At 37.8% G+C, this 14,244-nt stretch overlaps 1 protein-coding gene across 3 annotated transcripts in view; it reads right to left on the bottom strand.

Moving 5' to 3' along the window:
• Positions 1 to 4: 4 nt before the first annotated feature.
• Positions 5 to 14,244, bottom strand: part of ttll11 (tubulin tyrosine ligase-like family, member 11) — a 28,075-nt gene continuing 13,835 nt past the window's right edge. For all 3 annotated transcript variants that reach the window (XM_048188502.1, XM_048188504.1, XM_048188503.1), the window contains 4 exons: positions 13,253 to 13,368; positions 4,340 to 4,576; positions 4,042 to 4,148; positions 5 to 1,122 (listed from right to left, as the gene is read on the bottom strand). In XM_048188502.1, coding sequence (XP_048044459.1) covers positions 851 to 1,122; positions 4,042 to 4,148; positions 4,340 to 4,576; positions 13,253 to 13,368 — 732 coding nt within the window. In that variant the 3' untranslated portion in view covers positions 5 to 850. The remainder of the gene's footprint in view (positions 1,123 to 4,041; positions 4,149 to 4,339; positions 4,577 to 13,252; positions 13,369 to 14,244) is intronic.

Below are 14,244 nucleotides of genomic sequence, written 5' to 3'. Positions count from 1 at the left end.
CGTATTGTTTTAAATGCAATGTTTATTCATTACCATAAAAAGTACATCTCAGTCAAGCCTAATATGTATATGTAAATGCCTGCAGCTGCAATGTGATATTAAATGAGGGTTAAATGATCTGTGTAAATATGTGCTAATCCAGTGAGATGTCCGCTTGCATTAAACCACAGCAAACCCCTTTTTTTCCTTCTGTCATAATTTCTACATGCAGAAGCATTTCAATAAAGCTATAGTAAATGACTTGGTTAAGTGAAAAACAATAAATAATAAATCTCTATGGGTATAAATAAAACAAAACTTCGTAAACTTTGAGTGCACTTGGTGCCATTCCCTAACAAAAGACCACCGTGTCGCTCTGTCTAGTCAGTTAAAGGTGGCCGTTTGAGATAATTAGCTGCTTTTCTGAAGTGAAGTGGTGTTACGACAGCATCCCTTCCCTTTAAGAAACACCGAATCCCTGTGATATTTTCACCAGGATGCTTCGTTATCCCTGCAGTGATTGATTCGCACAAATACTACCCACATTACCTGAAGGTAAGCATATGCTCATACGCACGCTGTCCGCACATTTAGCACTGAAACAAGTGCCTGAGTGTTAGTGTACTGGCATCAGAACACACACATGAATGTCTTCCATTTACATTTTTCTGTGTAGTGTGGTGAAAGAAATATCTTCATCTGAGCTGTGTATAAACAATTCAACTTGAGCTATTGCACAGAGAGTGAATCTATCCTGGCTTCTATATAATATGATATCCGCTTCATTATTCTATCCTCTTTCTTTATTTATTCAAAAGCACATGGCATTGTACCTCAGAAGACATGGAACGGTTTTGTATGAGTGAGATTGTCAGTTCTCTGTGTTTGCTTTAGCAGAGAGTTGCAGCGGCTGGTGCCGTAGATGGTGGCGGCGTGTCAGTGCTGGGGAGCTGAACGCGTTTGGCGCTGATGATTGAGCTGGGTGTGACCGTTGTGGCCGTGGCTTCTCGCTGTGGCTCTGCCCCTCGAGGGCCCCCTCACACACCTCCAGCAGCAAGAGCACCTGCTCCCGCAGGAGTACAGCCTTGAACCTGCGTGCTGCCAGGTAGAAGAAGGCCTCAATAAATGCCTGAAGAGACATTCCTGAAAGAGAGAAGGAGCTTTTACTTGACAGTCAAAAAGAACAAATTGCTTCCTTAAAGGGACAATCGTGTGTTGGTTTACCGTCACAGTCAAATCTGCGCATTAGCTGGACCACTGAAAAATATGGTTTTGTTTCTTGCGTGATTTGAGTTTAAAGCAACACAGTTTATGACACCTTTGTTGTCAGATTATCGTCAAATCTCTACTCGCTTGACGATAAAATGAAACTATCGACATCTTTTTGTCTATAAATTATGTAATTTTTCTGTAGAGTATAATGGATTATCAAAAAATAAGAAATGTCGAGTAGGGACTTCAGTCTATTCAGTCATTCATTCATTCGTATATTCATTGAAGTTGGACATTTTGATTAAAAATATAACACATCTGCTCAAAATGAACCCTTCCAAGCTCCAAAAGGTAGCAAAATATGCTTTATTTTATTCTTCTGTAATGGTTATTCTAATATTAGATATGTTTTTATATTATCACAACAGGTGGAGATCCATCCGAGTTAAATATAGATCCGGGTCGCTAATGACCCGAATATGTAAGAATGGTTGGCGAAGCATTCATGCATTTAAGGGTTAAAGGGTTAGTTCACCCAAAAAGGAGAAATTCTGCCATTAATTACTCACCCTCATGTCGTTCCACACCCATAAGAACAAAAATTAAGATTTTTTTGATGAAATCCGAGAGGTATATCACTCCATAGATAGCAATTTAACCACCACTTTCAAGGTCCAGAAAGGTACTAAAGACATCGTTAAAATAGTCGACGTGACTACAGTGGTTCAACCTTAACTTTATGAATCGACAAGAATACTTTTTGTGCACAAAAACAAAACAAAACAAACAGCTTTATTTAACAACATCTTCTCTTCTGTGTTGAAGGTTGAACCCCTGCAGTCACGTGGACTATTTTAACGATGTCTTTAGTACCTTTCTGGACCTTGAAAGTGGTGGTTAAATTGCTGTCTATGGAGTGAGATGCCTCTCGGATCTCATCAAAAAAATCTTAAATTGTGCTCTGAAGATGAACAAAGGTCTTGTGTGTGTGGAACGACATGAGGGTTAGTAATTAATGACAGAATTTCATTTTTGGATGAACTAACCCTTTAAGGTTAGAGATTTTGAAAGACCTCAAACCCTAAGTAACAGACTTTGACTCATAAGTTCATATTTGAGCTATGACTATATAGTATGAGCAATAAAAAAAATCTATACAAACATGTAATTGTCATTTAAATAGTATACTGACAAGAGAACAAAAGATTTGAGAAAAGCCATTTGTGACATTATTTGCGAGCTGTAAGAGGCTTTAATCAGAAGTGTACATATGGCAGATTTTCCCTTCTGCTTGTTTATTAATGAATGTGGCTTCATCTGTGTATTATTTAGTGTACGTGGTTTCAGTCATATCTCCAAGCTGATGAAAACTTAATTAAACTATATTTATGTTTCGGCTAAAAACTTCATCAGCAAGCGCAAATCATCAGCAGCGAATTCTCAAGGTCACATCTGAGCCTGAGAGTCGAGGGAGAAAAGTACAGACAGAAAAACTTTGTACGTTTTAAACATGAAGAAAGAGAGCAGTGAAATTCTCTTTGTGCATTTCAATGATAAAGCCACTTGCTGTTATTACAAATATTAAGGTTCTCAGGAACCATTAGGGGGTTTGAGACTGAAGGTGGATGCAGATCACTCGTCTGACTGCATATACGGAGCGTTAATGAGCCCTCGCTGCGGACACGACGGAGCCGTGAAATACATCTAGAAAGAAAACAGGCGGCATGCTGTGCTGGTCAGAAATATGTGTACGTTGAGAATGGATGGCGAGAATTAATAAAGCAATGCTGTTCTCCAGAAGGAGAAAAGAGGTTTCATTAAGCAGACTAATGAAGGAGCGCTTAAAGAATTCAGCGTTTTCCTGTCAAATGAAGCAGACTGAGTTCTAGGATGGACTGGAGTGAAGAAAGGAACTCAAAGACCGATAAATCCTTGCTTCTTTAAGTATTCTGTCCAAGTGTCCAGTCAGCATTCCTCAACAGTAAATGTATTAGTATTAATGAAGATCACGGCAGCGCTATCTCTCTCTCCTTCCTCCTCGGGGATAAACAGTCTGATCCCCCCACTTTTAAACAGCTCCTTCTATTATTTATAAATATCAACCTTATCCACCAGTTATTACTTTCCTCTCGCCACACACAGTTTGTCGTCTGTGAGTGTGTGTGTGTGTGCGTGTCTGTGTGTTGATTCCCAACTGCAAGGCGCTAATGACCAAATTCAGTGCAACCTTCCGAAATGTTCCGGAATTCAGCTCACATCATTCCACTCTGGCCATTTAGGAGCACAGAGACTCGAGTATATATTCATTCTCTCTTTTGATTAGGAGAAGCAAGGCCTGGCATGCATTATTCATTTCATACGTTCCTCCAAGAAAACGATGCTAGCATGACCCAACCTAATGCACCATCACAAGGAATATTACCAGTGCTCATTTAAAAGCAGAAATGACTTAATGTGAGGGCACATTAGCTTTGGCACACACTCACACACACAAATGTTCCCATTTACCAAAGTATCTTTTCAAATTGAAAGCAAAAAAATTAAATATTAAAGAAATTAAAATATGAAAGATTGAAGCAGAGCTTGAAAATTTGGTTATGTGGCATTAGTTGATTGGCCATGTATTTTTCCAATCTACAAGTACTGGGCAAATGAACGAAGAAGTGAATTTATTTGTCAATTATCTCCCCTGACGATCTCATTTATGACTGCATGCGAGGGGAAATGCGCTATGATGAATAGCAGCAAATGTGTCTTTTATTGGAGGCTGTTTAACAGCTTTTTGATTGTGTGTCGGCCGCGGGAGTGAAGATGTGCTGTAAATTGCATCGTGATTGGTGGGCCGCTTGCCTGCCTCTCTGGAGTCGGGGAGCATTCCGGCCCAGCGGCGCGTGATGTCGATGTACAGGATGTCCACTGAAGCCATTGAGAAGCTGCTGTTACTCAGCTTGCAGTTCCTAAAGGAGACGCTCAGTTAATGTGGTACGTGACACCTGAATCTTTTCGTATTCTGAAGACGGAAACACTAAGATGGAGGCAGAATCGCATTCATTCCACTAAATTTAGCCATGATGATTTATGCCAATTAAATTTGAGCCAGCGTAACGGTTGTCGTTAGCCAGTCGAGCTACAGGAACTAATGACTTGCCTGATAAAGGTGCGGAACCCGGTCGGGCCCAGTCTCATGGTTCCTTTGACGCCGAGGAAGCGCAGGAAAATGGCAGCGATGCGTTCCACGACCCGCAAGTAATTAAACTGCTTTGTGTATTTGGGGAAGACTTGCTTTAAACACAAAGATGGAAGAGAATCCGTCAAGCTTTCTTTCTCATCGCTTCCTGTCTCCACAACAATAGCGTCTTCTGGTGAACCGCCCTCCGTGTTTGACCTGTTGACACAGAACAAAGGTTAAACTCAACACACACACACACAAAATCCTTTGTGTAGACCTGCATCTTTGGACTTGATAGAACATTAAATCTCTAAATTGAAGAAGCAGCATCAAAAAAGGATACGGTGTTTTAGATACAGTACTGTGCAAAAGTCTTAAGCCCGGGATACACTGCACGATTTTAGCAATCCTATGAGATCATTACAAATCAAACTGTGCTACATGGATCTTTTAAACTTGGGTACGACATGCATTTAGACACCTATTGACTTTTAGGCTACGTTGCAAGTTTCTATAGAAGAATAAAACGTCATTAGCATGCGATAGCGGTAAACAAAAAGACCATGTTGAATCACTCTTTGGCAGTTGTAGTTTTTATGTGTGCTGAAAAAAATGGAAGCGGTGAAAGAAGAAGGGAAAAGAGCTTGAGGTAAGCAGTTTTAAGTTTTAGCGCCATGTCGCGTTGATTTCATGTCGCATTTTTATTGGCTGGTCAGTAGACGTAGGTCGTAGCAGCAAACACACTGTGTGATGATCATGCTGAATTTCTGACACCACAAGACCGGGAAAACGTCCGTCTTTGAACCTCTCTCACTGTACTACATAGGACCACCGATTAAGAGGCACGATCACAAAAATCGCCACGACTGTTTCACAATGGCAATCTTTCGCCTGGGACAGCCAAAAATCGTGCAGTGTGTCCCGGGCTTAAGGCATGCAATGCTGTGTTCACACCAAACGCGAATAGAGCGTCTGGCGCGAATGATTTCAATGTTAAGTCAATGTAAAGACGCGTTTAGCGCGGCGCGGAAGACGCGAATTCGCGTCTGACGCCCGAGTTGAAAAATTTGAACTTTGGCGTAAATTCGCACCGCGTTAACCAATCAGGAGCCTGCTTGCTGCTGTGGCGGCAGGCCCGCCCGGAGTCACTCATTCAAAATGGAGGAACGACTGATATTATCAGTGAGCAGTCACCCAGAGATTTATGACACAAGTTCACAAATGCATCACTTCACTTCAGAAGGCCTTTATTAACCCCCCCCCCAAGCCGTGTGGAGTACGTTTATGATGGATGTATGTGGATGGAGACACTTTCTTCAGCTCATACTCGTTGATCCCGCTCACTGCCATTATAAAGCTCTGAATGCATCAGGATATTTATTAATATTTCAGCTTGTGTTCATCAGAAAGAAGAAAGTCATATACACCTAGGATGGCTTTAGGGTGAGTAAAACTTGGGCTAATTTTCATTTGAAAGTGAACTAATCCTTAGCCAGTTATTTATATCTTTTGCTGTAGTGTGTCAGTAGGAAATATCAGTTTACATTTCCAAACATTCCTTTTGCGATTAATTGTAATAATTCTGTGAGATTTTTGCATGCACAAGGTATGCTCCACACAGAGATCTGATCTCACCATCATCGAGTCTATCTTGGATTATGTTGAAAAAACAGAAAAATAACTGAGACAGACTAAATCCAGAAGAACTGTGGCAACGTTTCCAAGACACTTGAAGAAACCTTCCTCCAAAACAAACTATCTGTAAGTGTACCTATGACAAAAGCTGTTTAAAACGCAAAGGGTGGTCACACCAAATATTGATTTAATTTAGTTAATAGAAGTTAATTGATAAAATCTATTTTTGAAAGAATCCTTACTTTACAGCATTTTTAGGCGGGGTTCACACCGCAAGCGGCAGCAAAGCGGAAGCAGCGCGTTAGCGTGAACTGCAGCTGCAGAGACGCGCGAGTATTCACACTGGAAGCGTTTGTACAGCGTCAAAGCAGCGGCTCGAAGCTACATATAAAGTGAGCATTTCTTTACAAAGACAGCTATAAATTTGTTGGTCATTGTTAAACTTGATAGTCTTGAAAGTTTGTTAACATGCAAGGTGTACAACACTCACATATAAACATAAAATAGCCTAAATAAAAATAAATAAAAGCCTCGTGTCATCCATTGCTGCACACGAATGAGGTAAGCTTTGTGTTTTACATCATCTGACGCATGAACATGTTTACAAGACTGCAAACTCGGGTTTGATTTGGGTATGCAAGAGCCTATATTGCTGTCTGTGTAATAACTAAAATAATGTTTATATATCATATGTTCTGGCTAGTTTAGTTTAGTTTTCTATAATATACCATACTTTAGCCCAAACTGAATAATTAAAAACAAGTTTAAATGAGTAAATCTTCTATAAATATTTTTTAATATTGATTTTCTTTCATGACATACTTCAATTCTTGTTAAAACACACTAGATATGCTTATTCTGTGCATTTTGAGCACTTTTTGGTTTATTTTGTCCATCAAAGGTGTACTTTCACTTTAATTGAGCGTTAGCAGCACAGCAAAAATACACCCAGCGCCGAAACGATCGCGGCACTGCTGCTTCTGCTCTGCTCCGCGCTGCCGCGCAGCCTCTGCGTGCGGTGTGAACGCTCTCATCTGTTAACATGGGCGCCGAAAAAAAATATGCGTTGCTTCCGCTCTGCTGCCACTTGCGGTGTGAACCCAGCCTAAAACTTTTCACTTGCCCTGCCAACATTTCCACTCACCCCTTTAACTGGTATCCTCTGCAATCAAAATATTTTTGATTAGGTTACTCTGTCTTTCTCTCGCTTTTTATATTTATTCATATTTATTCATTTTTAAGACGATAGATGAAGAAAACAGTAAAGGTCACTTAAGAAACGGCTAAACAAGAACAATAAACATGCTCAAAAAAAAACTTATAGAAAGTTTGCTGATTGGTTTTGTGATAACAGCATAAGGCATAAACAAAGAAAATCTGTCAAGAAGGAGAATGGAGGATTTCAAACCGAAGGACTAGAAAAACCCAGACATCCTTGGTGAACAGCATCACAAACCACAAGCCTTACAATTTTCTCTCATTAAATTCCTCTTTCTCTCTCACTTACCCAAGGACAACATAATGAAAAACAATTATTTAACAATCACAAAACCAACAGAGCGAACTGCAGTCCTCTCATACGTGCACTGAGCCCAGATGGCCGAGGAACCAGAAGCAGTTTGTTGTGTGTAGATGACTGCATTTCAGCACTGCTGTAAGTAACTCTGCACTTTTAGTCTTAAGTAGATGCACTTCCATGACTTCCGACCTGAAGGCTGTGGCTTGACACTGACAGCGTAAAAGTACTAATGACAGTGACGTGACTTAATAGGTGACAACACACTTAATAGGTTTACTTGAAGACAGCAACAGTCATCCCTCTCACATACAACCTTTAGCACGCACATACACAAATGCATTCACTTTCACAAAATTGGCCATCTTCACTTCATATTCAGTTTTTTTGTAATGCTTCACAAACTAAATACAATCAATTTGATATAAACTCGACATGCTCTACAATATGTTTAAAAAGTTCATACACAAAAGGTTAGAAAGCAATTTTAATCACACTAAAATCATCTTAACATGCATATTGTTTGCATCTTGTGGCTGTACTACTGAAATATTGAGTATTTTAACATTTAAAGATGGGATCTATTTGCTTCCACTGCAAGTGCTTCATAAGAACCAGCTTTTGCATATTTTGGCTTTGTTTTTTAAAGGTGCCCTAGATCCAAAAATTGAATTTACCTCGGCATAGTTAAATAACAAGAGTTCAGTACATGGAAAAGACATACAGTGAGTCTCAAACTCCATTGTTTCCTCCTTATATAAATCTAATTTGTTTAAAAGACCTCCGAAAAACAGGCGAATCTCTGTTACGTAACAGTCGGGATCATTAATATGTACGCCCCCAATATTTGCATATGCCAGCCCATGTTTCCAACATTATGAAAGGCATTAGACAAGGGCAGAACGTCTGGATGTGCACAGCTGAATCACCAGACTAGGTAAGCAATCAAGGACAATAGCGAAAAATGGCAGATGGAGCAATAATAACTGACATGATTCATGATTACATTATATTTTTAGTGATATTTATAAATTGTCTTTTTAAATGTTTCGTTAGCATGTTGCTAATGTACTGTTAAATGTGGTTAAAGTTACCATTGTTTCTTACTGTGTTCACGGAGATAAGAGCCGTCGCTATTTTCATTATTAAACACTTGCAGTCTGTATAATGCATAAACACAACTTCATTCTTTATAAATCTCTCCAACGGTGTAGCATTAGCCGTTAGCCACGGAGCATAGCCTCAAACTCATTCAGAATCAATGTAAACATCAAAATAAACACTGTACTTACGCGATTAGACATGCTGCATGACGAACACTTTGTAAAGATCCATTTTGAGGGTTATATTAGCTGTTTGAACTTTTTTGTATGTTGTTTAAGGCAAGTGCGAGCTCTTGGGGCATGGAGCACGAGAATTAAAGGGCCACACACCCTGAATCGGCTCATTTATAATGATGCCCCAAAATAGGCAGTTAAAAAAATGAATTAAAAAAAATTTTGAGCTGAAACTTAACAGACACATTCAGGGGACAACTTAGACTTATATTACATCTTTTTAAAAAAAAGTTCTAGAGCACCTTTAAAGAAATGTTGGTAATAAATATTATGCCACAAATGCTATAGACTGAGCTTTACTTGTACTGAAACTGGAATACTTCCTTTAAGAGATCACACCTGCCTCTGTGACTGCCGGAGGCTCTATAAACAGAACAATAATAATAATAATATTGAGGGAGCGGCCCACTTTTCTTATAACCTCCTAAGATACTGTATGTCTAACATATTAATAGATGCTATCAAATTGCTTCAGGGTCATCTAGGCTAATTTCCCATAGAAGCCTCTGGAAATGCACAAGATAAACTGGCCCAATAAGACATGTGATCGACAGCACTAGAGGAACAGCACAAATATAACTGGAAAGCCCTGCGAGGAATAGACTGTCATTATACAACACTAGTGAAGATGTTCTGGTTTTGTAAAGCCTTAATGACTTTCTACTTGTCAGTATTAGCCGTGACAATCGTACTCAGGACAGCATAGCTTCAAAAGGCTTCAAAGGAAGTGAATAGGAAGTGAGTGTGAGTGGCATGTAAATTCAGACAGTCATCACAGTCACTGAAGGTTTGATATTTCAGGTTGAATGAAAGGAGGTTATAAGATGAAAGAGACTGTGACGGAGTATGAAGAACTTTCTCGCTGAGTGTCCTTGATTTATTTTATTCATTCAATCTTTTGTGCCAATATGAGTTCGTTTGCTTGACCATAAGAGACATTCCTACAGGGGAGACTGTTTATTTGTTTATGTAAATGTATTTATGACACACTAATATACTCACTGTAAGAACTAGAAGTCTGGAAGAAAAAGTTTTAGTTTCATGCCCCTTGCAGAGTTTGGAAGATTTTTAGGTAACATATTTTTCCTTCAATAAACTCCTAATTTACTGCTTATTAATAGTTATTAAGGTAGTTATTGTAGGTAGTTTAGGTATTGGGTAGTATTAAGAATGTAGAATAAAGCATTAATATGTACTTAATAAGTACTAATAAACAGCCAATATTCTAGTAATATGCAAGCTAATAAGCAACTAGTTAAAAGACCATACACTAAAGTGTTACCATTTTTTATAAGATCATTGTTTTTTTTGTTTTTTAATTTAATGCTGCCTAGAAGAATCTGCATTACAAACATTTACATACACTGTAAAAAATTAAAGTTGAGAAAACCTAAAAGTTGAAGGTAACCACTTGAAGGAGAAAACTCAAAAATTTTCTGCAGCTGGTTGCCTTCAACTTTTAAGTTTTCTCATTTTTTGATTTTTTTTTACAGTGTACGTAAATGTTTCACAAGACAAAAATAAATGAAATTACATAAATTAAAAGTTTGCACACCATTGAATCCCTCAATCGTCCAAAGCTGGACATTAACATCGTAGCCATTGTACTCTCTCAAACAAAAAATTGTACAACAGCTGTTACTCGGTTAGTTCCCTCCAAAGAAATACTAGTATGTACCATTTAGTTACCAATACACAGCCTGTAGGGGTAAATAAGTAGTGTTGGGGAAAGTTACTAGTAATGTGTTAAAATATTGTCTTACTCCCTAAAAAAGTAACAAATTGCATTAACTGCAAAATAATGTTAAGTTAATTTTCCGTTGCTTTTTTTAACCTGGGCTGGGCTTGTTTTTTAAAAATCCTATTTTTTGGCAAATGCCTCAGGCTAAAGGAAATGCAAATTCACACCTGTACATTTAAAAAAAAAAAAAGTGATATTAAATACATAAAGTGTATGCGTTATTTATCAGATTTTATTATTGCAGGTTTGCGTGATATTCTGAGTGCATTTCACTGTTTTTATTCATTTTGAGGAATACTGAAAACAATAACCACCATGTTTACAAAGCACAGATAACACCTCTGCACTTACTCCTGATTTCTCTAAACATGGGGACAAGAGAGCCGTCAGTCAATAAATGGGAAAACAAAGTAACTTGCGTTGCTCATTTTAAAGAGTAACTCAGATATTTTGCTGCAAATTTTTAAGTAATGCATTCCTTAGTTACTTGAAAAAAGTAATTTGATTACGTAACTTGCGTTGTTTGTAACGTGTTTTTTTAACAATTTTTTTTTTTTGGAGAAATTCTTTTACTCAGCATAGACGCATTAAATTACTGAGTGACAGTTAATATTACAAAAGATTTCTTTTAAACTTTCTATTCATCAAAAAATCCTGAAAAAAAAAAAATTCATCACAGCTACCACAAAAATATTAAAGGGTAAGTTCACCCAAAAATGAAAATTATGTCATTTATTACTTACCCTCATGCCGTTCCACACCCATAAGACATTCGTTCATCTTCGGAACACAAATTAAGATATTTTAGTTGAAATCCGATGACTCAGTGAGGCCTCCATAGGGAGCAATGACACTTCCTCTCTCAAGATCCATAAAGGTACTAAAAACATATTTAAATCGGTTCATGTGAGTACAGTGGTTCAATATTAATATTATAAAGCGACGAGAATATTTTTGGAGCGCCAAAAAAAAAAAAAAAGGACTTATTTAGTGATGGCCGATTTCAAAACACTGCTTCAGAAAGCATCGGATCATAAATGAATCAGTGTATTGAATCTGCTGTTTGGAGCGCCAAAGTCACGTGATTTCAGCCGTTGGCAGTTTGACGCGTGATCTGAATCATGATTCGATACACTGATTCATTTGTGCTCCGATGCTTCATGAAGCAGTGTTTTGAAATCGGCCATCACTAAATAAGTCATTATTTTGTTTTTTTTGGCGCACCAAAAATATTCTCGTCACTTTATAATACTAATATTGAACTACTGTACTTACATGAACCCATTTAAATATGTTTTTAGTACCTTTATGGATCTTGAGAGAGGAAGTGTCATTGCTCCCCATGGAGGCCTCATGGAGCCATCGGATTTCAACTAAAATATCTTAAATCAGAAGATGAACAAAGGTCTTACGGGTGTGGAACGGCATGAGGGTGAGTAATAAATGACAGAATTTTCATTTTTGGGTGAACTAACCCTTTAAGCAGCAGAACAGATTTCATCTGTGATAATAATAATAAGAAATGTTTCTTGATTGAGGAGCAAACAATGAAGAACCAATAGTACAGCATAATGTGTAAATTAAGTTATTTTATCTTGTGGAATAAATGTGAACATGTTGTCAAAAAGTTTAATCGGGGCAGTAATCATTTTTTTTATGTGTGACCCACGACCCATAAGCTTTCCATTGATGTATGGTTTGTTATGATAGGACAATATTTGGCCGAGATACAACTATTTGCAAATCTGGAATCTGAGCGTGCAAAAAAATCTAAATATTGAGAAAATTTTTAAAGTTGTCCAAATGAACTCCTTAGCAATGCATATCCACTCACAAAAATACATTTTTGATATATTTACAGTAGAAAATTTACAAAATATCTTAAATGGAACATGATCTTCACTTAATATCCTAATGATTTTTGGCATAAAAGAAAAATCAATCATTTTGACCCATACAATGTATTGTTGGCTATTGCTACAAATATACCCGTGCGACTTATGACTGGTTTTGTGGTCCAGGGTCACATATATATTCACACACACACACACACACACACACACACACACACACACACACACAGAGAAAGAAAGAAAAGCATGATTAAACTGTTTTTCATTTTTCATCAAACACCACAAAACAGACAACTGTGCTAGATCATAAAAATGCACATCTAAAGGCTAAATTAGCAGATATTAAACAAAAATGTGCACACAGTGTCTTTTCCACTCCGAGCACACATGCACTTCTCAATTAAACTCTGAGCTGACTCCACACTTTCCTCAGAAACAGTGGCAGCCTGACTTTTATTTCCCCCCAGGCCCAGACACTAAAGAGTATACTGTAATTGTTGCTGTGTACAATGAGCTACAGTAAAAAGGTGAAAGCATGAGACACAGTCCCGCTCACGGGGCACGAGGCCGTCCGCATTTCCATGACTGAGAGAGATGAGAGAAGAGTGGCCACACAAGTGTGAAATTCCATCACAGGATTTCCTGAATTTAATTTTTCCATCTGAAAGGCTTATGACTGCAGCTCAACAAACCATTATTTCAGCTCCACCAAAACTGAAAGGAGGATGACAACACGCACTGGTAGGCATGCACACGCAAATACACACTGCGCCATCAACTGTCTCAAAAGTCTTAAAGCCTATGACTCACGTTACGTGTTGTTTCCTCTGAGCGGGGTCCATGAGCCGCAGCGTGTCTCTGATCACACCCACTTTCACCTCCTCATCTACTGGACTCGGTACATATTCATACACACCAGGTGACACCTGTAACATATGGTATGGCCTCAATAATCAGCATCCTAACAAACTCATGTTTATGTCCTCAGTTTGTAAACAAGTGTTGGTAAAAAGTTTTTAGTCAAAAACTAATGTTTTAGTTTGTTGGTTAGTCTTGTGCTGAGCAAGGCTGCTTTTGCTTGATCAAACATACAGTAAAAACAGTAATATTGTGAAATATTATTACAAATTAAAAAAACTGTTTTCTATTTTAATAAAAAAAAAAAAAGGCATTTATTCCTGACATTTCCAAAGATGAAGCAGCCATTACTCCAGTCTTCAGTGGTGTCACATGATCCTTCAAAAATCATTCTAATATGCTGATTTAGTTCTCAAGAAACATTTCTTATTATTATAAATGTTGAAAACAGTAGTGCTGCTTAATATTTTTGTGGAAACCATTTTTTTTTTTTCAGGATACTTTGATGAATCAAAGAATTCAAAAGAACAGCATTTATTTGAAACAGAAAACTTATAAATGTATGTCACTTCTGATCAATTTAAAGAGATAGTTCACCCAAAAATGAAAATTCTTCCATCATTTTCCCTACGCACCCTCAAGTTGTTTCAAACCTGTATGAATTTCTTTCATCTGCTTAACACAAAAGAAGATATTTTGAAGAACATGAGTAACCAAACAGTTGCCCATTGACTTCTATAGTACCGGGGGAAAATACTATGTAAGTTAATGTGGCCCATCAACTGTTTGGTTACTCATATCCTTCAAAATATCTTCTTTTGTGTTCAACAAAAGAAATTCATACAGGTTTGGAACATTGGGTGAGTAAATGATGACATAACTTTCATTATTTGGTAAACTATCCCTTTAATGCAGCCATGCTGAATAATAGTATTAATTTCTTA

This window comes from Megalobrama amblycephala, linkage group LG4, assembly GCF_018812025.1.
Source record: "Megalobrama amblycephala isolate DHTTF-2021 linkage group LG4, ASM1881202v1, whole genome shotgun sequence".
NCBI classification, from domain to species: domain Eukaryota; kingdom Metazoa; phylum Chordata; class Actinopteri; order Cypriniformes; family Xenocyprididae; genus Megalobrama; species Megalobrama amblycephala.
This window is presented reverse-complemented; position numbering and strand designations above follow the sequence as displayed.